The following is a 26,716-nucleotide window of genomic DNA, read 5'->3' as shown; positions in this document are numbered from 1 at the left end:
AACGAATTGATTGGGTAGATTTGTAGGCTTTGGCCCCGTGATCGTCTAGGTACCTCATGATCGTCAAACATATGATCAATGAGTTAAAACGCTTAAAGTGTGTTTTAAATAATGAGATAAGTTTATAAAATTCTATTTATATTATGAAATTATTTTATAATAAAGTCGGTTTCATTATTTTAATACACCTACCAACTTTAATACTTTATTTTCTAGGTTTTTATAAATATGAATATAAAATATACATTATAAATATTATACTTTTAAAATATAATTAAAAGTAAAATAAAAATATGAAATATGTATACCAAAATTGTTAGATTTTCACTATCATAGTTAACAATTTTAATATTACCCAATAATTCAAATTTATCTTAAATTTAATTTTTAAAGAACCTATAATAAAACTTAAATAAAAGGTCATAATGAAAGTTAATTAATTTAAAGGAATTTTCTTATCAAAACATCTATTTAAAATTACTTTTAATTAGTTGATACAATAATGCATAATAAATTAACTCATTTATATTATACAATACTACACTTGTGATTGCTTAAAGTCATTTCTAGAAAAATATATTTACAGAAAGAACTTCTCAAACATTCTTGATTCTGAAAAATGACATTTCTAAAATATAATTTCTAAAAATGGAATATATGATAGCATCTTAAAGCAAAAACAGTATTAAACATTTCATATTAAATAATTATCAAAAGCAAAGAAAGACGAATAGGAAAAGCCAAAATGAAAGAAATGATTTAGTTTTGTGTATCTTATACTAGTGTTTGTGAGTGGTAGGACATAACCATGAGAAGGTAGTAGTGGGATTCAATGAAAAAGAAAAAAAAAAAGAGAGAAGAGGGTGGAATGAGAGTATACACATAATCCAAGTCATTATGAATGGATGAAGATGACACCTCACTCAAGAATTAAATTAACCAGGAAGGAAGGAAGGAACTGAAAGAAACCCTCTCCTTTTTCTCTTCAACAAACCCCTTCTTCAACTCCAATCTCTTTATTTATTTTTTCTTTTTTCTTTTGAACAAATTCACAAACACATACAGTGCTTCTTTCTTATTGCTATCCTTGTGTGGTTGATGAAATGGGGGACAAGCACCATCTCGACGACAGCAGCGATTTCACCTCCGAGGACGAAGGCACCGAGGATTACCGCCGCGGTGGCTACCACGCTATCCGAATCGGCGACACCTTCAACGCCGGTTGCTATGTCGTTCAGTCTAAGCTCGGTTGGGGCCATTTCTCCACTGTCTGGCTCGCTTGGGACATCAAACATTCTGTCTGTTCCTCTCTCTGTTTGCTTTTTTTTTTTTTTTAAATCTTTTCCCGTGTTTGTTTTAGGTTTATTCAAGGAATGGTTTTGTTTTTGCCTTTTTGAGTTCAGTTGCGTGTTAGTCTGGTTATTTTTTCTAGAATCTATGAAAGAGATTATTGGCGTTTTGGCAGTGGATGACACCAAATTGGGAGAGTTTTTTTTTGTGTTTTGGATTTTGTTGACTTGTTTTGTTTTGTTTTGTTTTTTTTTTTGTGTGTGGAAATCTGCAGAGGTATGTGGCTTTGAAGGTTCAGAAGAGTGCTCAGCACTACACCGAGGCGGCCATGGATGAGATAACGATTTTGCAACAGATTGCGGAGGGAGACCCTGACGATAAGAAATGTGTGGTGAAGCTTTTGGACCATTTCAAGCATTCTGGTCCCAATGGGCAGCATGTCTGCATGGTGTTTGAGTACCTTGGGGACAATCTTTTGACACTTATTAAGTACTCTGATTACCGTGGGTTGCCTATCGCCATGGTTAAGGATATTTGCTTTCATATTCTGGTTGGATTGGATTACTTGCACAAACAGCTTTCCATCATACATACTGACTTGAAGCCTGAAAACATCCTGCTTTTGTCGATGATTGATCCATCTAAGGATCCTAGGAAGTCTGGGGCGCAGCTTATTCTTCCTAATAGTAAGGACAAGATGGTGCTAGAGTCGTCAGGTGTGAAAGATACGAAGATGTTGAATGGGGATTTGGTTATGAATCACAAGAAGAAGATCAAGAGAAAAGCTAAACAAGCAGCCCATGGTTGTTTTGAGATGGAAGTTTCTGAAGGAGTTGAGGGTAATCCTGAAACTTCTGGGGCTGTGGAGTCGTCTCCTAATGCGAGTTCTACAAGGGCTTCCAGTTCTGCAGGAACTAGTAGGTTATCGGATGCTGATGGAACAAAGTTGAAAGAGCAGGGTAACAAAAGAGGAAGCCGATCAATGAGACAGAAGCTGCTGGCATCAGTTGATCTCAAGTGCAAGTTAGTGGACTTTGGTAATGCCTGCTGGACATATAAACAGTTTACTAATGATATCCAGACAAGACAGTATCGGTGCCCAGAGGTGATTCTTGGGTCAAAATATTCTACGTCTGCCGATCTTTGGTCCTTTGCTTGCATTTGTTTTGAGCTTGCAACTGGAGATGTGTTATTTGATCCTCACAGTGGTGACAACTTTGATAGGGATGAGGTATGTGTATTTTGTTTACTTTTTTTACGTTCTACCTGATCATTCTAATGAGATTGCCATCCTTACCAGTTGTGGGAATTAATCTATGTATTTTTGGTTTGCATACCCTCTCCCTACAAATAGAGGAAAGAAAGTATTTTCCACTATGTTTACACACAAACTTTGGGTGTTTGAAAACTGCAGACTAGATAAAACATATGCTAGTATGGTAAGATCTATTAAAGTCCGGCATTGTTCATGGAATGGGCTGTAGAAATTTTATGGTATTATTCATGTTGATGACTTCACGACTCCTGTATTTTTGGTTTAGAGATGTTTTTTGTTCTTTGTAAATATGGATAAATTTGGTTTTGGCCTTCCATTTTCTTCCTGCATTTGATTCTCATAAGTATTAAAATGATCCTTGTCACCAATTAGTACTAACATGATATGTATTTAATCTTGGCATGTTAGCAACCATTCTAAGGTGGCATACAATGTGAGTTGAATGCTGCTTTAACTGTGGTCACCCTTAGCTTGCCTTAATTGTGGCTTACCAGAGTTTGTTGTTGGTTTTAGAAAAGGGCTAACTAAAAAGGTTAAGTTAAGCGCTGTAATGTACAATCACCAGGATGCTGTCTCTCAATGGATTGAAATCCTACATTGACTAGATATATGACCTGTGTAGTCCTTATAAATCATGAGTAGTCTTCACCTTACAAGTAACTTTTGTGAGGTTGATTTAGGCATTAACCCAAATCTTAAGATAATATCACTTAAGATTGAAAAGAAATAATTCTTGAGGGCTTGATTGATCCCTCTCACAATCTTCTATTTATAAGAATAAATTGATACACAAGTACATGATAAATAGGGTAACCCTAGACACAATATAATCATGATAAATAGGGTAATCCTAGACACAATATAATCATGATAAATAGGGTAACCCTTGACACACTATAATGATGATAAAATAGGATAAATATCCTAACACTCCCCCTCAAGCTGGAGCATACAAATTGTATGTACCAAGCTTGGAACAAATAAACTCAATCCGAGGACCCCTTAATGATTTGGTCAATACATCTGCGAGTTGATCGTTTGACCCAATAAACTCAGTACATATTTCTTTGGTCAACAACTTTTCACGAACAAAATGACAATCAATTTCTATATGTTTAGTCCTTTCGTGAAACACTGGATTTGATGCAATGTGGAGAGCAGCTTGATTGTCGCAATACATCTTCATAGTATGGATGTCACAAAATTTAACCTCTTGAAGGAATTGTTTCACCCATATAAGTTCACATGTTAATGATGCCATTGCCCTATACTCGGCTTCCGCGGTTGATCGGGCTACTACATTCTGTTTCTTACTTTTCCATGAAATAATGTTTCCTCCCAGAAAAACACAATATCCTGTTGTAGACCGTCTATCAATAGGTGACCCTGCCCAATCTGCATCACAATACCTAGAGACATGAATGCTTCCTTTATCTTCATATAACAATCCTTGCCCGGGAGCCTTCTTTACATATCTTAGAATGCGAATGAGAGCATTCCAATGGTCAACACATGGAGCCTGCATGAACTGACTAACCACTCCAACTGCAAAGGATAGATCTGGCCTTGTAATAGTGAGATAAATCAGTTTGCCAACTAGCCTCCTATACCTCTCTGGATCGGAGAATAATTCACCTTCTTCTGTCCTTAATTTCTGGTTTGGGTCCATGGGACTGTCCCTGTTTCTTGTAATATATCAAGAGCATACTTCCTTTGGGAGATTACAACTCCATCTTTTGATTGCGCTACTTCAATGCCTAAAAAGTATTTGAGACTTCCAAGATCCTTGGTTTGAAAATGTCTACACAAGTACTCTTTTAGTTGAGATATTCCAACAGCATCATTTCCTGTAATGACAATATCATCAACATATACTATTAAGTAAACACATTTCCCGAGAGAAGAATGACAATAAAAAACTGAATGATCTGCTTCACTGCATTTTGGCCCAAGTTTTTGAACAATGGAGCTAAACTTTCCAAACCAGGCACGTGGGGATTGCTTGAGGCCATATAGAGATCGATGCAATTTGCATACCATACCAGACTCCCCCTGAGCAACAAACCCAGGAGGTTGCTCCATATAAACTTCTTCCTCAAGATCACCATGTAGGAAGGCATTCTTGATATCCAATTGATGAAGTGGCCAGTGACGAATTGCTGCCATGGCAAAGAAGAGACTAATAGTAGTCATCTTGGCTACAGGAGAGAAAGTGTCACAATAATCAAGACCATAAACCTGAGTGTAACCTTTTGCAACAAGTCGAGCTTTGAGCCGATCAATTTCACCATCAGGGCCAACTTTAACTGCATACACCCATCGACAACCAACCGCCTTTTTTCCTGGGGGAAGGGGCACCAACTCCCAAGTATTACTGTGGTCAAGAGCCTGCATTTCTGCAATCATAGCTTGTCGCCATCCAGGATGATCAAGTGCTTCTTTCACATTCTTGGGTATAACAACAGAGGACACTGAGGATAAAAGAGAAAAATAGGAGAGTGACAATCGATGATAGCTTAGAAAATTATAAATGGGATGAGGGTTCCGAGTGGAACGAGTACCTTTTCTGAGGGCAATAGGCCATGCTAAATCATTTGCACCAGGAGGCGTGGGAGGAGGTGACGAGGGAGAAGAATCTGAAGTAGGAGATTCACCATTGTCTTGGGGTATAACAACAGAGGACACTGAGGATAAAAGAGAAAAATAGGAGAGTGACAATCGATGATAGCTTAGAAAATTATAAATGGGATGAGGGTTCCGAGTGGAAGGAGTACCTTTTCTGAGGGCAATAGGCCATGCTAAATCATTTGCACCAGGAGGCGTGGGAGGAGGTGACGAGGGAGAAGAATCTGAAGTAGGAGATTCACCATTTTCTTGAGGAGGTGGACTATCCATTGGGGCCCTGTGTGGGATGATCTCAGTATGTGAAGAAACAAGTGTAGAAGGATTGTCATCAAGACTTGGAATGACAGAGACAGTGGAGCTATTTGACTCAGCCATTGGAATAGGAAGGACCTGCTGGAGGATAGAAATATCCTGAACAGATGGAGAGAAGTAAGGAGTCTGTTCAAAGAATGTGACATTGGCAGACATGTAATACTTCTTAGTTTCAGGAGAGTAACACCGATATCCTTTTTGAAGTCGAGAATAGCCTAAGAAGACACATTTGAGAGCGCGAGCGGAGAGTTTGTCTAGACCTGGAGACATGTCATGAACAAAACATACACAGCCAAACACTCGGGGAGATGTATGAAAGAAATGATCATTAGGAAACAAAATGGAGAAAGGGACTTTATTATCAAGAGAGGAGGAGGGCATCCTATTAATAAGATAACATGCAGTTAAAATGGCATCCCCCAGTGATGGACAGGAAAATGGGCACCAAGCAAAAGGGTACGAGCAGTTTCAACCAAGTGTCTATTTTTTCGTTCTGCTATACCATTTTGCTGTGGTGTATGAGGACAAGTAGACTGATGTAAGATACCATGGGAACTCAAGATGGCAGAAAAGGAGGATGAGAAATACTCTTTTGCATTATCACTTCTTAATATTTTTATTACTTGACCAAATTGATTCTTGATTTCATTCAAAAAGGATGTAAAGATAGCTAACAATTCAGAACGATTTTTCATAAGATAAACCCAAGTACATCTTGAATATTCATCAATAAAGGTAACAAAATATCTAAAACCAAAGGAGGAGATACGACTAGGTCCCCATATATCAGAATGAATGATGGAAAAACGAGAATTACATATTGATTGAGACCTTTTAGGAAAGGAAGATCTAACATGTTTTCCTAATTGACATGACTCACATTCTAAGGTTTGGAGACCACTAAGTTCAGGACACATCTTTTTTAATTTGGACAAATGAGGATGGCCAAGTCGATCATGTAACACTTTAGGATTAGGAGCAGCAACACACGACACCCTTGGACGAGATCCAAAATGGTATAATCCACCAGCTTCATATCGTTCTCCAATCTGTTTCCCCGAACCACGCTCCTGTATAACAAAAGATTTATGATCAAAGGTTATTGAACAATTTAACATTTTAGTCAACTGGCTTAAGGAAATTAAATTAAAAGGACAATTAGGAACAAAAAGGACTGAGTTGAGATTGAGGGAGGGAGACAGAGAAACATGACCGACTCCTTTGGAAGAAGTTTTAGATCCATTTGCAAGGGTTATGAAATGAGGTTTTTCTCGAAAGGAAATAGATGAGAACAAAGAGGTATTACCAGAAATGTGATCAGAAGCACCTGAGTCAATTACCCATGAATTTTGACATTCCATAGATTGAGAAACGCAGGCTGTTGATGTATTGGGAGATTGAGATGGTTGTGACAAGCTGTTAGACTTTAACCTTAAATACTCTTGATATTCTTCCTCAGAAAACATAGAAGTGGAGGTTTCAGTTTTCGAAGTGGAAGTTTCAGTCTTTGAAATATTGGCGGTTTTGGAAGGGAAACCATGTAAGGAGTAGCAATTCTCTTGAGTATGACCCATCCTTTTACAATATGTGCATTGAGTACGTCCCCGACCTCCTCGTCCTCCTCCTCTAGTGCCACGTCCTCCTCTTCCTCGTGTGGCAACCATGACAGATGGTTCCACTAGTTCATGCGCTTCTTGAGTTTGAGATACCGGGACACGCAAAAGGCGAGTGGTCAATGTTTCCATAGAGGGGACCTCATGACTAGTTAGAATTTGATCTCTGAGATGATCAAAATCGGGATGTATGGCACGAAGGATCAACACCATGTAAAATTTGTCTAGTTTCTTTTTGATATCCTCTAATGGATCTACTTCCAAAAACATCCTAAGTTCTTCGACAGCAGATTGGGCTTAAGCCATGAAGGACACCATATCATGGTCTGCCATTTTAAGAGATGCAAGCTTGTTCGTAGTGTCATAGAGACGTTGAATGTCGTTGGCATAAATGCTTTGGGCTTTCTTCCAAAAGGAGTGTCAAGTTTTGAAAGCCCTCAAAGATACAAAAAGTTTGGGTTCCACTGATTGCCATAACAAGGCACACAACTGGAAATCTGCTTGTTTCCACTGATCAGCTTTTTCAGTAGGCACATGGCTTCCATCTCGCTCAAGGTGGTCATAATGCCCTTGGCCAAGGAACCACATTTCAACGGCAGCAGACCATGATAGATAATTTTTTCCATTTAGCTTCTCGGAGGTAATTGATGGACTTCCAGAGAAGGAAAGAGTACTGCCAGACGCCATTTTTGAAGAAGACAAATCGTACTAGCAAGGAACAAGAAAACCCTAAGGGTTTAGACGAAGGAAACTATGACAGTAATGGACGACGGTGGTCGGCAACGGCGGGCGGTGGCCGGCAGCCGGCGACGGACGACGGTGGCCGGCGGCGGGCAGCGGCGGGCAGTGGCGGGCAGTGGCAGGCGACGAAGAACTGTGGCGCCGGACAGATATATATTACGAGAGACAGAAACCAGAGCGGGATCGACCCGCTCTGATACCAACTTAAGATTGAAAAGAAATAATTCTTGAGGGCTTGATTGATCCCTCTCACAATCTTCTATTTATAAGAATAAATTGATACACAAGTACATGATAAATAGGGTAACCCTAGACACAATATAATCATGATAAATAGGGTAATCCTAGACACAATATAATCATGATAAATAGGGTAACCCTTGACACACTATAATGATGATAAAATAGGATAAATATCCTAACAATACCAAAACCTATTCTAGATCCACCATTAGGCCACTACATGCCACGCTTTATGCCCATAGCCTTGGGCATGAAAGGGGTGTGTTGGAAGGCCTGTTTACCTTAGTTGTGGCCTATTACAATTACTTGTCAATGTCTCATAAAGGGCTACCTACTGAGAAACTGGGTAGGAAGGCTGAGTGAAGTGTCATAGTGTGAAACCACTAGGAGATAAACTCTTAGTGGGTTGAGATCCCACATTCACCAGAGTTATAACTAATGTAGTTCTTATAAAATTGGGTAGTCTTCATTTTACAAACCAATTTTCTAGAGTTGAGTTAGGTCATTAGTCCAAATTATAAGAACATGACATGTTTACATGCATGTCATGTTAATAAGTGGTGATATATACCATTTTCAACAATTTCAAGATTTATGAGGACCAACAACAACAAAAGTCTTGTCTCACTAGGAAATCTTGTGTCAATCAGAATTAACAAATGTGATTTGGGGGATGGTGACCAAATTTAGCCGTATTTACGTGGAGTATATTTTACCCTTTCATGTTTCCAATTTCTTCATTCCTTGGTTGAAGGGATTAAATATGTTGACTTTTTCAAGCACAAATTGTTGAAGGTGTTCTGAATCCGGACACGAAATTACTTAATGTGGATGACCATACTTGATAGGTTCTTGGATCAAGAACCTATGGAAAAACACTCGAATACACACAAAGACAATATATCTGAATTATACAGCCTCCTTTTATTGAAAAAGAATCAGTAAGAATGGTGTTACAACGTAACCAGAGAGCTTAACCTCCCTCCAAAGAACTACAAGAGTTCCCGCCAAACAATAACACTCAAAGACTCCCTCTCTCACCAACCAACCCACCCCTTTTATACTGACTTACCTAACTGCCAGGCAGTTAGGCTGGGTAATGTTTCTTCTTCTACTAGATACAATTAGTTCCCTAACAATACTTCACAGCTGAAGTTAATAAATCTGATATAAAGCTCAAATATCATCGAAACCATAAATAGGACCACTGACTGAAGTAATAAAACTCACGGAATGATTTTAACTATTTTTAAACCTTTTTTTAAAACTACAATTATCCAAAATACAAAATTTTAACTCACGGAATGATACAGTTATAGCCCAAGTCAGCACCAAAACCTTTTTGTGGAGCTCAATGAGTGCAAGTGAAACAATTTATCTTAATTTGTGTAACATTCAGTATATCTTTGATTTAAAAAAGAAAATTCTTTATGCATCAATGCATGGAGCGTCCCATATCCTATGCACAATGTTAGCTTTGTACCTTTCCTTGTCCATATGGTAGTGGCTGTTGAGGGCCTGATGTGTATCTTCCAGCTCTCATATAACTGCTATTGGGATCAGTAATCTTGGTGAGCCTTCAGTGGAACATAAACTTACTAGCTCAATGAGCAGTTTTGGTAGATGATTTTTCTGTTTATATGTTAACTATATTCTAAGGTTTTTGTTTTGTCATAAACAAATAATTTTATAAGAGAGGATAAGTTGTGCCTTGCCTTCTAAAATATAGAGAAACGTGAAAGCAAACAAATTCCACAACAAAGTTGCCCTGTTTTACTAGGCAATATAGATTAGGAATGTAAGCATTAGGAAGAAGGTTGGGGTAGCACATTGCAGAACAGATGGTAGAATCTTGTCTTGGTTGGTTTGGGCATTTGTGGAGAGATTTGTAAAAGGAGATTAGATAGATGGAGGGTAGGCCAGGCCTTAGAAGTAGAGGAAGACTGAAAAACTACAGGCAAAAACTAAAAAGGTAAGTCAATAATTTGCTTTTATATGTTTCGGTAAACAAATAGTTTAGTGCTTGCCGAATAAGTTCTTATCATAAGTTGGTTTTATTAAAGAGGAAATGGGGCTAGCCTTTTTCTTATGCAAGTTACATAAGATATCATGAGGAGCTTTCTAAAATATGCTGAAAATAACGTTTGGACGTATCAAGTGTTTGTATCATAAGATAAGCCCCTATAAGTTGTAAATAAGCTAATTCTAAACACATCCATAAGTTATGATAGAATATGATGACACATTTCATACTTTTAGTCAACCCTAGGAAAAGGCCTGGCTAGTTTTTGTCATAATTATCTAGTCTTGTTGAATATTAGTAATAGAAAGTAAACACATTTGCAAACACCATGGGTTAAACATCATATAAAACTCAAATCCAAATTCTAGCATCGAGGTACTTTAGCTCTTACATATTCTTTTCATGTGTTTGGTTTGCCATTGAACACAAATGCACTAGAAAGGATCTTGGATGTAGACAAATCTTCACGATATCCTCTTGTAAGATGGAAGAAACAAACATTCTTTGGTCAATTCCACCATCAAGGTCAATCTTCTTCGACGCCAACTGTTTCAACGTGTACAATCTATGGAAGGTCAATGTCTATGGATACTTGACTTAGTTGTCTCTAGTCATATTGATAGGTTTCTGAATTGGAAACCTATCTAATTTGCACTAACTCACTCAACAACCAAAAAAGAAGTATAAACTGTATATTTCTCTATTTAGTATAGCAACCAAACAACCTCCAAGGGAGCCCAATTCTCCCTTCACAGGATAAACGTGATCCTGTCTATACAATATACAATTCCAAAAGTGCCTATTACTCAAATACATCAACTCTTTTATAGGAGCTTTATTTCCTGCCCAAGCTATCTAACGCCTCTCCCCTCTTTATTCCCTTTTTTCTTCCTTTCATAAACTCTCCATACCCTATCACATATTTTTGGCAATATCTCTTCATTCTTATTTATCTCTTCTCCAAAAGTTTCCCACCTTGTTAATGTAGCTAATGGATCTGAAGTTACATATGAAGGAATTGGTCAAATTTATCTCCTTCCCTAAATCTTAATTTTGCATCATACATTCCACATTGTCATTATAATTTAGTCTCTTTAAGCCAATTAACTCACTCTATAAATTGTTATATAACCTTTGAGTCCTTTGTCATACATGAACATGGTATGGGTGTTTGATTGACAAAGGATATAATAACAAGGACTTTATTATTTCAAAACAAGCCCACTTGTGTCTTGTTTTTCTATGCCGACCCCAAAGGTTTTGCATGATCTTCCAGGTCACCTGAGTCTAGCTAATGTTTTATGATTTATGTTGATGATATAGTTGTTACAAAAAATTATAGGATCTCTCGAATAAAGGTGCATTTATTCAGCCATTTCCATACCACATTTTTGGTTTTCTAAATTATTTTCTGATACAGGAGTGGCTTAATTAGAGGAATGTGTTGTTATTTCACAAAGAAAATATGCTCTTGACATTCTAGGAGAGATAGGGTTGACAAATTGCTAGCCTATTAATAATACCTCGGATGTAAATCAAATGTTGATGGTGGACCAAGGTGAAACATTTTCAAATTTAGTAAAAGATAGGAGGCTGGTGGAAAAACTCATTTATCTCAATATTTTAAGACTTGATATTTCTTATGTTATGCGAGTTAGTCAATTCATATAGAATCCTCACATCGATCACTGGAATGTTGTAATATGCATTCTTAGATTTATCAAAAAGCTCCAAGACAAGAATTGTTGTATGAGGACAAAGAAAATGCTCAAATTATAAGGTGTTTTCGTGCAGATTTGGTTTTTTCAATTCATATAGAATCCTCACTTCGATCATTGGAATGTTGTAATATGCATTCTTAGATTTATCAAAAAGCTCCAAGACAAGAATTGTTGTATGAGGACAAAGAAAATGCTCAAATTATAAGGTGTTTCCGTGCAGATTTGGTTTTTTCCATTGACAGAAGATCCATCATGGGATACTATGTTTCCATTGGAGAGAATACGGTCTCCTGAAAGAGAAAGATACAAAATCTTGCTGCTAGGAACTAGTGCAGAATTTGAATATAGATTTATGGCTTTGGCCCCTTGGTAAATGAATATCAATCATTCCCAACTTGCATACAAGATCTTGAAATCTACCCGAAGGAAGCCCTTTTGTAAAAATATATGCTATTTGAAGTTCTGTAGGAACATGAGTTGTAATCACAAAGCCTCTGTCAAGATTATCTTTGATGAATATTTCAATGTGTTTGGTTCTGACATGCTGTATTGAATTATGGGCTATGCTCATAGCAGACTTATTGTCACAGTGTAGTTGCACCGGGTTCTCCACTTTGACTTTAAGATCATCCAAAATGATTTTCATCCTGAGTCCTTCACACATTCCTTGAGCAAGGGCTCGAAATTCAGCTTCTGCACTAGAACGGGATACTCTATCTTGCTTTTTGCTTCTCCATGCTACCAGACTATCTCCAAGAAATACACAATACCCAAAAGTAGATTTTCTGTCAGTAATAGAACCTGCATAGTCAGCATCAGTATATATCTTCATAGTCAATGTGTCTTTTCTTTTGAATAATAGCCCCTTTCCTGGACTTGACTTCAAGTATTGGAGAATTTTGTCAACTGCTTGCATGTGTCTCTCTCTTGGATCATGCATAAATTGACTCACACACTAACTGTGTAAGCAATGTCTGGTCTTGTGTGTGATAGATAAATCAATTTCCCCACCAATTTCTTATACTGGGCCTTCTTTACAAGAGCACTTTCTTCACTTCCAATTCTGTGATTCTGTTCTATAGGAACTGTTGAGGTTCTACATCCTAGCTTTCCTGTTTCTTTGAGGATATCAAGTACATATTTCCTTTGGGAGATGAAAATTACGTTCTTGGAGTAGGCAACCTCTATTCCAAGAAAATGTTTGAGTTTTCCTAGGTTTTTCATTTCAAATAGAGCTGCCAACTTTTCTTTTAATGCCAATTTTTCTGTTTCATCATCTCCTGCAATAATCATATCATCCACATAGACAAGCAATAGAGTGAGTTTACCTGTAGAAGAGTGCTTTATGAATAGAGTATGATCTCCTTGGCTTTGTCTGTATCCCAAGGAAACCATTGCTTTTGTAAATCTTCCAAACCATGCTCTAGGGGATTGCTTAAGACCATACAATTCTTTCTTCAAGAGGCATACCTTGTTTCTTTCATTTTTCACTTCAAAACCTGGGGGAATCTCCATATACACTTCCTCATCTAGATTTCCGTGAAGAAAGACATTCTTCACATCCAGCTGGTGTAAGTCCCATCCAAAATGGGCTGCCAAAGCGAGAATAACTCATACTGTGTTCATCTTTGTCACTGGGGCAAATGTCTCCTCATAATCAATCCCATATGTTTGAGTATATCCTTTTGCCACCAATCTAGCTTTATATCTTTCTATTGTCCCATCTGCCTTATGTTTCACTGTGAATATCCATCTACACCCTACTGTCTTCTTGTCTCTTGGCTTATCAACAATCTCCCAAGTTGAATTTCTTTCTAATGCATTCATCTCTTCTTTCATGGCTTGATTCCAATTCATGGCCTCTCGGATTGAGGTAGGAATTTTTGTGGCATCAATGGCAGCAATAAAAGTTCTGTGCTTATCAGAGAGATTGTTAGTGCAAACATACTGAGAAATAGGATATTTAGCACATGATCTTCTTCCCTTTCTCAATGCAATGGGTAAATCCTCAGTAATACTTACCTCCTCATTGATATCTTCAGGGAACCTCACCTTCGGAGTAGACAATTTTTCTTGCTCAAGAGTCGAAGTGGGTTGTTCTCTTTTATAGTTTTTGCCAAAAAATCTGTCTTCTTCCTCTTCTTCCTCATTGTGGACTATGGTAGCTTCATTGCTCAAGTCTTGGGCATCCTGCAAAGACAAACATGGTAATGGCAAGAAGGAGAGTTCATCCACTTCAAGTGCTTTCTCCCCCTGAAGTGGTGGACTGACATAGAAGGATTGTGTTTTATGAAAGGTGACATCCATGGTGATAAAGACGTGACGACTCTGAGGATGATAACATTTGTACCCTTTTTTATTAGAAGGATACCCAATAAAGACACATTTAAGAGCTCTGGGATCTAATATACCACGGTTAGGATGATGAGAGTGAACAGAAACAACACATCCAAAGACTCGACTGGGTAGACTCGTTAGTAGGGAACAAGAAGGAAGAAAAGACAATAGAGACTCTATAGGACTAATGCCATTTAAGATATGAGTGGGTAACCTGTTGATGAGATATGTGACAGTTAACACAGCTTCTCCCCAGTAATTTTTTGGAACAGACATTTGAAAAAGAAGAGCTCTAGTTACTTCAAGAAGATGACGATTCTTTCTTTCTGCAACCCCATTTTGTTTAGGGGTGTTAACACAAGTTAGTTTGTGAACAATACCATTATGAGACAAAAAATTGAGAAATTCATGATTCACATATTCAGTACCATTATCAGACCTGATTCTTTTGATACTCTTTCCAAATTGATTTTGGACAAGATGGAAAAAATTAACAAAAATTTGAAAAACTTCAGATTTATTTTTCATAAGGTATGTCCACGTGACACGGGTACAATCGTCAATAAAGGTAACAAACCATTTGGCTCTGGAAATAGAATCTATGATAGGACCCCAAACATTAGAGTGAATTAAATCAAATGGAGAAATACTCTTTTTGTGACTAATAGGATAAGATGCACGATGATGTTTTGACAATTGACATATATCGCATTTGAAAGACTCAACAGACTCTTTGGTAAACAAGTGGGGAAACAAGGACTTGATAAGACTAAATGAAGGATGCCCAAGCCTTTGATGATGTAACCATATTTGAGATTTTGCCCACGTCTCAGATGTAGCTTGTTGACTCATGTTTTTTGTGTTGCTTTGGTCATTAAACACTAAAAAATACAACCCACTCTGCTCCTTAGCAGTTAAAATTGTCTTCCCCGTGGCAAGGTCCTGAAACACAATAAGTTCACATGTAGCTATGGCCATAGATCGGTATTTAGCTTCTGCACTAGATCGAGCAACAACACTTTGTTTCTTGCTTTTCCATGATACAAGGTTCCCTCCAAGGAGTACACAATATCCTGTGGTAGATCTTCGATCATTCAGACAATCAGCCCATCACAATATCCTTCTAACTTAGTACTTCCCTTGTTCTCATACAACAATCCATGTCCTGGATTCCCTTTTACATATCTAAGGATGCGTACCACGACATTCCAATGATCAATATGTGGATTTTGCATAAATTGGCTCACAACTCTCACTGGATAAGAAAGATCAGGTCTTATTATGGTAAGATAGATTAGTTTTTCAACCAACCTTCTGTATCTTTCAGGATCTGAGAAAGGTTCACCGTGGTCTCTCATTAATTTTTTATTTGAGTCCATAGGACTATCAATGGGCTTGCAATCTGTCAGACTTGGTTCCTCCAAAATATCAAGGGCATATTTTCTTTGTGAAATGATGACTCCTTTTGATTGTGCCACTTCAATACCAAGGAAGTATTTCAAACAACCTAGGTCTTTGGTTTGGAAGTGGTTGAACAAATGATCCTTTAATTGAGCAATTCCCGCAACATCATTTCCTGTAATCACAATATCATCAACATAAACCATACGATAAACACATTTATCAGGAGTAGAATGCCCATAAAATATTGAATGATTTGCTTCACATCGTTTCAATCCAAATTGTTGCACATGGCTAAATTTATCAAACCAAGCTCGAGGTGATTGTTTCAAGCCGTAGAGTGAATGACGTAATTTACAAACTAACTTAGACTCCCCCTGAGCAACACGACTAAATCCAGGAGGTTGCTCCATGTATATCTCCTCTTCCAGATCACCATGAAGAAAGACATTTTTAATGTCCAATTGATGAAGTGGCCACTGTCGAATGGCAGCCATGGCAAGAAAAAGACGAACACTACTGATTTTGGCCACAAGAGAAAAAGTATCTCAATAGTCAAGACCATAAACCTGAGTATATCCCTTTGCGACTAGACGAGCTTTAAGACGATCAATTGCACCAGTAGGACCAACTTTAATAGCATATACCCATCTACATCCCATGGGTTTCTTACCAGGAGGAAGAGGTACAAGTTCCCAAGTGCCACTATTGTCAAGTGCCTGTATTTCATCAATCATGGCTTGTCGCCATCGAGGGTGATCAAGTGCCTCACGAACATTATTTGGAACTTTGATGTTAGAAAGTGAGGAAATAAAGGAGAAATATGTAGGAGACAAACGATGGTAACTTAAAAAATTATAAACAAGATATGGATTACGAGTAGATCAAATACCTTTTCGAAGAGCAATAGGCCAAGCCTGATTTGAGTCAAGAGAGGACGAGGAGGATAAAGGATCATGGTCTGGGAATCTGATGGAGAAGGAGCTGAGTCTCGAGGATCTTCAGGCAAGGGGGAAGGTGGTTGAACAGTATCTTGTGCATTCTGAGTTTGAGCTGAAGATGGAGAAGCGGGAATGACCAAGGGATCACATGATGGTATAGGAAGTATCTCTTGAACAGATGAACGATCCTCCTTGGAAGACAAGAAGAAAGGTGTATTCTCAAAAAAGGTGACATCAGAAGACATATAATACCTTCTTGTGGAGGAAGAATAACATCTATATCCTTTATGAATGCAAGAATATCACAAAAAGACACATTTAATAGACTTGGGAGAGAGTTTATCAAGACCTGGGGAGACATTTTATGAACAAAACAAATGCTCCCAAACACACGTGGAGAGACATGGTAAAGAGGATCATTTGGAAAAATTACGGAGTGAGGAACTTTATTGTCAAGAGATGAAAAAGACATCCTATTGATCAAAAAACAAGCAGTGAGGACTGCATCCCCCAATGATGAACAGGAACATTAGTATTTAACATCACGAAACATGCTGTTTCAATGAGATGTCTATTCTTTCTCTCAGCTATGCCATTTTGTTGTGGAGTGTGAGGACACGTTGACTGATGTAAAATTCCTTTGGAAGATAAAAATGAAGAAAATGCACCAGAAAAATATTCCCTAGCATTATCACTTATGAGAATTTTAATTGTCTTTCCAAATTGATTCTTAATTTCATTAACAAAGGACATAAAAATGACTAAAAGTTCATATCTCCCTTTCATAAGATAAACCCACGTACACCAAGAAAATTCATCAATGAAGGTTACAAAATAGTTAAAACCAAAGGAAGTAACTCGACTTGGTCCCCAAATATCAGAGTGAATGGTAGAAAAAATAGACTTACATCGTGTCTCAGATTTCTTTGGATAAGAAGATCTAACATGTTTTCCTAATTGACAAGACTCACAATCTAAGACAGGAATGTGTTTAAGACTTGGAACCATCAACTTCAGCTTAGACAAACTTGGGTGACCCAAACGATCATGTAAATTTTTAGGAGATGAAGTTGAAATGCAGGAAACAAAAGAGTTAGGTTTTAGGAAATACAATCCTCTTGATTCATATCCTTCAATTCGATGACCCGTACCATGTTCCTGTATGACAAAGAAAGTAGCAGTAAAGGTTATAGAACAATTTAATGAACGTGTCAATTGACTCAAGGAGATTAAATTATAAGGACAATGTGGAATATCCAAAACAAAATTTAAGTTTAATGAAGGAGATAAGGACACTTTGCCACTTCCTTGAGATGTCAATTTGGATCCATTGGCAACAGTAACCAACTGAGAAACTTTTTGAGGGGTAATGGAGGAAAATAAACGAGTGTTACCAGAAAAAATGGTTTGAGGCACCTGAGTCAAGAATCCATGAACCTTGACATTCCACAGATTCTGAGATGCATGCAGTTGACACACTTGGCACTAAAGGAAACTGACAAAGGCTGGTGGATTTGTCAGACTTGTATCTCAAAAATTCTTGATACTCTTCATTTGAGATTCTTGATGCCGAATTATCAAATTTGTAAGGATGCACAGTTTGATCTGGAAAACCATGTAATGAATAACATCTTTTCTGGGTTGGGTATGAGCATTGCACATATCCACTTCGACTACCATGGCCTCCTCGATTAGCTCCTTTCCTTGAAGTGGCAGTTAAGGAGAAATTAATTTTAGTAAAGGATGCCATTCTAAATCTGTGAGAAGAAACATAACTTAGGATCCAAAACAGAGACAAAGTCTTATGACTATGAGAAATCAAAATCCCTGTCCAACCATACTAAGAAATGAAGCTCATCAACAGTAGACTGCCAAATCTGGTATTAATGAGGAAGAACGCTCAATATGGAAAACTGGAATCTGGTTCCATGTAACAGTGTTGAGGGAGAAAACCCTAGGTGCAAACTACAGCCACCGAAACAGCGAAGCAAGGGCCAAAACACGCTCAGGAAGCTCCGACGAAACAATCTGCAGTGGCGCGGTGTCGATCTGACACCGAGAAGGCGGCGCGTGTTCCTCACGCGCCGGAGACTTGCCGGAGAGTAGCGGCGCGTGGAGGAGCGTGCAGAGGTTTCTGAGGAGGAGACCACCAGGGTTGGGTCGCACTTTTCAGGGCGAACCTAACCCTTAACTTTTCCTGACAAAAGGCGACAGAGAACGGCGGTGGCGATAGCAAGGACGTCGGCGGAAAGTGACGGCGACAGCAGTGGCACACTGAGTCTGGCTCTTGATACCATGTTAGAGAACTAAGTGAAACATGTATTCATTCATTAACCCTAACAAGGTTTTGGTATTTTATATAATATAGAATACTATGACAGAATACAACCCACCTCTTAAGTTGGGTGCACACACACAAAACAACATAAACTTAATACATTTCAACAGAATGCAACCAGGAGTCTCCAAGACGATGACGTCGTATGAGTCACACCGAGAAAAAAGGAACATAACTTAAAACTCAAATCTACTCAAATATAGGCCAAACGGGTCGTCACCAACCCTAAAAACAGACTCAGGAGGCTCCGATGACTCTTCTGTGGCGTCGACGGCGAGTGTGTCACACCGAGAAAAAAAAGAGCAAAACTTAAAACTCAGATCTACTCAAATACAGCCAAAACAAGTCGTCACCGACCCTAGGAATAGACTCATGGGGCTCCGTCGACCCTTGTCTGTGGCGGCAACGGCAAGTGGGTCTCGCCGGAGGTGGGCTACACGCGCCGACGACGGTGGCGGCGCATGGCGGCTCCTCTCACGGTGTTGGGTGCACCTTTCTGCCCTATCAACGATCCCAACCGGCAACGGCGGCAGCGGCAGTGGTCGGACAGCGACGGCGGTGTGACTTGTTGCAGCGGAATCGAGCCCCAAGATCAGGAGCTCTGACACCAAGTTGAAAATAAGACTTATTTTATTATTCTCAAATCATAAAAAATACATTCTCATTCCCTCTATTTGTAATAATCTAGTTCTCCTAAAAAGGGAATTAGGAAAACTAGGAAAAATAAAATAAAATAAAAGATTATGTATTTATTTCCTCTAATTAGGAAGATTTTAAAGATATTATCTCAAATTATAACAATATGCATTGTTTTTATGACAACCGTGTCTAGTAACATAATGTTTCCTAACCAGAAATTTGTGTGCTTTCTGTTTGTTGACGTGAACTAGACATTAGGTGAAGTTAAATCTTGGAGGTCATATTCTCATATAAACCATCAGGGCCTCTCTCAATAGGACTAACCTCATCAGCAATTAATTTTTCTTATGAAATTTAAAAGCATTGGAATAACCCCTGCACGAGAACAAAAGCAATATACAAAACTCATATCCTTCCGGAGAGGAGAGCTTGGCCCAAGCATTTGTATGATAGTTGCTTGTACGCTGTAAAACTCCCGTGTCCCCTTCCTACAATATCTAGTGATTTGCTTTAGATCAAGACAAAGTAAGTTGTTTGGCGAAGACACATGAATGTTTTTACCTTATTTTTAACTAACATGCCCCAAATGTATAAGATGTTTGCGCTTTAAGCTTGGAAAATACACAAACTAGCAAGGAATAGAGCTTAGCCCCGTGGGTTGTGGCACCATATCCCTTCTGTATAATGTCTAAATAGATTTAACTTTTTAGCCTGCCTAATCGTTTATAGGCAAAAATTCTATAAAAAGAATATATTATTAGGCGAATTGATTGATTCAGGCAGATTGTGTTTCTGTTGGTGAAACAGCTTAGTTTGCGTGCTGTTTACTTATGCAACTTCTTGGATGTTCTTATTCTTTCCAAGGACGACATAGTAATTTACTTTGTTTGGGAGTGATTGGTTAAATCTTTATATTATGTTAAGTTATTTTCAGTGCTGCTGACACGTTTTGAAATAATTTTTACTTGTATTTGCGCTCCAGTTTTGATGTTTAATATTTTTATTTTATCTCAGGACCACTTAGCATTAATGATGGAACTTCTTGGAACGATGCCACGTAAGGTAACAATATTGTTCTATCCATTTCTTGGGTCTTAACCGTTATGGTTCATTGGTTCATGATTAACTTGAGTGTGCGAATTATAATTCCCAGATAGCACTAGGGGGGCGTTATTCCCGTGATTTCTTTAATAGATATGGTGATTTAAGGCACATCCGGCGATTGCGATTCTGGCCCTTGAATAAAGTCCTCATGGAGAAGTACGATTTCAGTGAGAAAGATGCAAATGATTTGACGGACTTTTTGGTTCCTATTCTTAATTTTGTTCCCGAAAAGCGGCCTACAGCTGGTCAGTGTCTTCTGCATCCTTGGATCAATGGAGCTCCACGTCTTTTGGAGCCATCCGTGTCTTCTAATCACAACCCAGCTGCTGAAACTGCTGTTTTGGATCAGAAGAAAAGGGAAAAAGATGAGAGGGAGGCCATGGAGGCAGGAATGGGAAATATTGTTATCAATTCAGATTCTAAATCACTGATGCAATCACCATCAAAGAAAGCTTTCCAATCCACTCAGCAGTAGTTCATCTGGCAAGAGCTCTTTCCTGTGTGGCTGTTTCTATGTTCTAAGCGTGCCCCTGCATCATTTCTCTCAATTATTGGTGCCCATGGGAATTGTTTTTGGGGCATGTCTATTTCCTGGGTTTTCCTGAACTTCTGATTTGGATGGGGTCGGAGATGTTTGAAGCCAAGTGCCAGCTAAATCCTTTCTAGTCTTTCACATTGCATACGAGAGCTCTCACTACTAAGAATACTGCTATCATATACCCTCTGCCTTGTTTCTCATGCCTATAATAGGTCATAGATGAGCCTCTGTCAACTGGTTCCATTGACTTGTTTGTGAACGTTGTTGATTATCATGTGCCCTTGTGCTTAATGATATTCTTGATATTAAAACAATATGTAGACATTTTCAGGAATTTCATTAACTAATTTTTAATTTAATAGTAACAGGAATGTTGAAAGTCAAGGAATAAACAGTTTCGTTAAAATCAAGGATAGATTTGGTTCTTGTATTTTATTGTTTTTTGATCAATGGGAAGGGGAATTAGTCTCGTACAGAGGTTACGGTCTGTCACAGAATCTAGTAATGAAGGAGTGCAGAGTCTTGCAAGGAATTGGAATTGATTTAAGTAAATTTTGTTGCTATCTAATTCTGCCAGTTAAATAAACCTTATTACTATTTGCTTTTCGATACAGTAACTTCAAGATTGCAGTAGAGAGACCAAATCCTGTTGAAGGATAAATTTAAATTATGTAAAACTCTTGTTAGTTGGGTCAGCAAAAGATCATGCTCGTAATGGGTTCGTGTGAAACTGAGAATAGAAAATTCAAATGTAAAGAAGAAATGCTCGTAATGGGTTCGTGTGAAACTGAGAATAGAAAATTCAAATGTAAAGAAGAAAGAATAAGAGAGTAAAAGACAGATAGACAAATGATCTGAATAATACTTCTTGTAAAAGAAACTTACAAACTGCAAAGATAGACTACAATATAAGTCAAAGCAATTGTAACAAATACAACAAAATGATCTAACAATTATTAACCGTAAGAGGTCAACACAGGCCGAACACTAGCTAAAATGATTACACACAATAAGACCGAACGAACAAAAAAAGACCGACTAAAACCAAAAGTTGAGTCAAACAACAAATCTTCACCTATACTTGACTATTACAAGAAAAACAAACCGAACGGTAAACAATTACAAACCGAACAGTACAGAACCAATCTTGGACAAAAACTTCAAAAATTTCTCCTTTGTGAGCGACTTAGTTAGCATATCTGCAGGGTTGTCTTCATATGTAATTTTGCAGATTTGGATAGCATCGGATTCTACAATGCTTCTGACAAAGTGCAGTTTGACATCAATATGCTTTGTTCTTGAATGGTATATTTGATGGTTGGCTAAATATATGGCGCTTTGACTGTCACAATGAACACAAGTGGACTTTTGATCAATCCCCAATTCCTGAATCCAAGCCTTTTAATCAAAGTGCCTCCTTTACCCCTTCAACAAGCGCACAATATTCTGCTTCACCAAGATCTGTGATAGACTCTCTTAGAACTCCACCCCTTCGATTCTCAACTAATGATCGAACGTATATTTGATGGTTGGCTAAATGTATGGCGCTTTGACTGTCACAATGAACACAAATAGACTTTTGATCAATCCCCAATTCCTGAATCAAGCCTTTTAATCAAAGTGCCTCCTTTACCCCTTCAACAAGCGCAGAATATTCTGCTTCACCAAGATCTGTGATAGACTCTCTTAAAACTCCACCCGTTCGATTCTCAGCTAATGATCGAACGTCTTCATCTTGAACTTCACCCGTTCAATCTTTCTTAGTCAACGACCGAATAACTTCATCAGTAGACTGCTTCACCTCAATGAGAGTCTTCTTCTCACGTTCATGATTTTCAGAATGCATTGCCATTCTTGTCTCATCAAAAACGACATCTCTACTAATGATCAATGTTGAAGGTTTATTATCCAACCTCCACAACTTGTATCCCTTAACTCCTTCAGCATATCTAAGGAATACACTTTTCACCGCTCGGACCTCCAGCTTATCCCCTTTGACATGTGTAAACACCAAAGAACCAAACACCCTTAAGTTTGAGTAATCTGCTGGCTGTCCATTCCAAACTTCCATTGGCGTTTTATGATTGAGAGCCGAAGACGGACTGTTGTTGAGGTCGCCTCTCCCCACAAAGTTTTTGACAACCCCGATCCAAGCAACATGCACCAAACCCTCTCAAAAATTGTTCTATTAATCCTTTCAGCCAAACCGTTCTGTTGAGGAGTTCCCACCACAGTCCTGTGCCTCTTGATCCCTTTAACCATGCAGAACTCATTAAATTCCTCTGAAAAAAACTCCAAACCATTGTTAGTTCTCAGGCATTTCAACTTACACCCTAATTGATTCTCGGTCTGTGTATGCCACTCCTTGAACCTTTGAAACATTTCAGACTTATTTTTCAGAACGTAGATCCACATTCTTCTTGAAAAATCATCAATTATACTTAGGAAGTACGCTCCTCTACCATGAGTTTGAGTTCTTGCAAGCCCCCACAAGTCAGCATGAGCATACTCAAATGGTTGTTCGGTTAAGTGTTTCCCTTTGTCGAACGATATTCTATGTGATTTTCCCAAGACAGAGTGGTCACAGAAATCCAGCTTCTGCAGCTTATCTCCATCTCCCAGAAGTAAACCTTGCTTCTCCAATTCTTCAAGACCCTTCCCACTGATATGTCCCATCCTCAAGTGCCAAAGCCTAGCGGTATTCTTTGACTTCTCACTTGCTACCGAAACATGACCAATGACAGTCGAACCCTCCAAAATATACAAGCCATTCTTTCTTCTGTCTTTGACAATCACAGAATCTCTAGAATACACTCTCATCACTCCATCTTCAACCTCATGGAGTAACCCCTAAGATCAAACGAACTGATAGAAATCAAATTTCTCTTTAGTTCAGGCACATATCTCACATCCTGCAGCACCATCTCCCGATTGTCAAACATCTTCAGCCTTACCGACCCCAATCCTTGCACTCGGCAAGCCTTGTTATTACCGAGCAGCACATTTCCATTCTCCTTTTGCTCCAAACTCTTAAAGAACTCCTTCATCGGGCACATGTGATAGGTACAGCCAGAATCCATGACCTAGCTCCTTTGAGAATCTTCAGATGAAGCCACCAGAACACCAGAGATTCATATCCCTCGGACGCCTCAGCCACATCAGCAGGTTCTTATGAATGAACGACTTTGCCCTTCTCTAGACAGAACTTCTTGATATGTCCAATCTTCTGGCACTTGAAACATCTCACCTATTTCGTACCTTCTGGTTTTGGCTTCTTCCAATTTCCCCCTGCTTCTTCCCTTTGCCTTTCACCGTAACGAGCTCAGATGCCTCCACCTCAGTTGCCTTCGAATCTTGAAGTTTTTGAAACTCCTTAGTTCGAATTGACATCACAACCTCCTCTAAAGTAATCACCTGATCCTTACCATAGAGCAAGGCATCCCTGAAATGCTCGAAGGTTCTTAGAAGTGCATTCAAAAGAATAACGGCCTTATCTTCATCTTCCAACCTCACATCAATATTCTCCAGATCATCAACAATCTTGCTGAATTCTGCAAGCTGCTCCTCTATGGTTCTTGATTCTGTCACCTTGAACGAATAAAGTTGTTGCTTTAAACACAACCTATGAGCCAACGACTTTGTCATATACAATGATTCCAACTTTGCCCATATTCCAGCCTCTCCTTCGCAACCTCCCTTAGCGCCTTATCACCAAGACACAATATGATTGCACTTCTTGCCCTATCAACCATTCTTTTCTTCTCTTCTTGCGTCAGAGTAGCACTCATGTTCAACTCCTCCTAATGCATCATCACAGCCCTGCTGTATCAAGATAGCTTCCATCTTGATCTTCTACAGCCCGAAGTCATTTGATCTATTGAATTTCTCTACATCGAACTTGGTTGCCATCGCTTCTGGAATTTCTTGATTCACAGTCCCACGGTGGGCGCCAATTGTTGGGTTCGCGTGAAACGAAGAACAGAAAACCCAGATTCAAAGAAGAAAGAATAAGAAAGTAAATGACAGAGAGAAAAATGATCTGAATAATACTTCGAGATTGTAAAAAAAACTTACAAACTGCAAAGACAAATTACAATATATAGCCAATCAAAACAACTGTAACAAACACAAGTCAATGATCGAATGATTATTAACAGTAGGAGTCCAACACAGGCCGATCACTAACTAAAGCTCGAACAATCACACAATAAGACTAAATGGACAGAAAAAAACCGAACGGTCTAAAACCAAAAGTTGAGTCTAATAGCAGAAATAAAAACCAATCACAAAAAAAAGCCAAATTTGGGTGGATGCATTTTAGTTTGTTTATGGGAAGTGTTTTTTAACAATTATATGTCATTTATATCTGATTTTAATTTAATTTCTATCTTTATTGTACACATTTTAAAAGAAATACACCTGCGATTAAAAGAGACATTTTTTTGTTGCTGTTCAGGTGCTTGCAAATTTGTCTTCTAATTCATCTAATTCTCATTGTGCGCAGTGAAAAATATCCCTAAAGATGAAAGGGAGAGAGAAATTAAATTATTAGTAATTCGAAATGATTAGAGGGAAAAAATGGAAAAAAAGACGAAACAATATTGTAATGTATATGAATACCATTATTGGGGCTAAACAATAAATATTAATCAAGTCAAACTCGACATGAATGACAAGCTGACAGACGTCTTTTAATTTGTTTACTCAGATGTATTTCTTTTATTAATTAGCGTTCATTTATTCTTAAACCTTCGGCTAAGCATAAGCTCAATCATTGTCTAAGAATTTTGTTTATGGCTCGCGGTTTCTTTCAAAAGTTAAACACATTATTCAAAGGATCCAATGATGAGGTGAGGTTAAGTGCCAACCAAGAGGAACCGAGTGACGTCATAATTCAAAAGGGGCATCTTACAAAAACATTTTCCAATATATAATAGTGATAAAATTTCCCTCACAACCAAACAAAATTTTGAAGGGATGGATACAAAATAAAGCATTTTTTAATAGAATTCACCTTAGTAAATTTTTCAGAAAGGGACAAATTTAAATATCATTATTATATTATTGTAGCAAAACATATACGTGGTCACGTGATGTTCTTTGACGATGACACCTCTGTAGGCAGTAGCCGACAACATTCCAACGATGCATATTCCGTATTCAATTTCCACACTCTTCACACCAAAATTCAGTTCATTCAATTTGTTCAAAAAATCCAACTCAAAAAATAAAACTTTTATTATTAAAACATCCACACATTTATGACCAAAATCCGTGACAACGACAGCGATATTTATTTGTCATTCAATGTTGTTCATATTTATTTTCCTTAAGACCCTAACACAATGTATTTGCATACCACATGAAAAAGCTATGAACCTCAACATATTTGGTCCACCAGATATGGCTACAAATTGAAGACATAAATTCCTATATGGTGTTCTGATTTATATATTAATATTCCAATAAGTCTTAAAGCATGTTGGGTATATACTAATAATAATTTAAGATGACCCACTCAATTTTATACGAGAATATCTGAGGAGGTATCTTCATCTTTTGAACATCCAAACA

At 38.1% G+C, this 26,716-nt stretch overlaps 1 protein-coding gene across 1 annotated transcript; it reads left to right on the top strand.

The window, feature by feature from the left end:
- The first annotated feature begins 782 nt into the window (after nucleotides 1-782).
- On the top strand, nucleotides 783-21,507 carry LOC124823015 (uncharacterized). The gene is made up of 4 exons (XM_088109037.1): nucleotides 783-1,298; nucleotides 1,565-2,521; nucleotides 20,515-20,562; nucleotides 20,654-21,507. The coding sequence occupies exons 1-4, from the start codon at nucleotides 1,104-1,106 to the stop codon at nucleotides 21,077-21,079; spliced, it is 1,626 nt and encodes a 541-aa protein (XP_087965163.1). The 5' UTR covers nucleotides 783-1,103; the 3' UTR covers nucleotides 21,080-21,507.
- The last annotated feature ends 5,209 nt before the right edge of the window (nucleotides 21,508-26,716 follow it).

Source organism: Vigna umbellata, chromosome 3 (assembly GCF_029865625.1).
Source record: "Vigna umbellata cultivar VRB3 chromosome 3, Vumbellata_1.0, whole genome shotgun sequence".
NCBI lineage: Eukaryota > Viridiplantae > Streptophyta > Magnoliopsida > Fabales > Fabaceae > Vigna > Vigna umbellata.
Note: the sequence above shows the minus strand (reverse complement) of the source record. Positions and strands in the feature narration are given on the sequence as shown.

Coding starts and splice junctions, on each gene's coding strand:
- LOC124823015 (XM_088109037.1), top strand. CDS start 1,104: ATGGGGGACAAGCACCATCTCGACGACAGCAGCGATTTCACCTCCGAG. Junction 2,522..20,514: donor ACAACTTTGATAGGGATGAG/GTATGTGTATTT, acceptor ATTTTATCTCAG/GACCACTTAGCATTAATGAT. Junction 20,563..20,653: donor TTGGAACGATGCCACGTAAG/GTAACAATATTG, acceptor TATAATTCCCAG/ATAGCACTAGGGGGGCGTTA.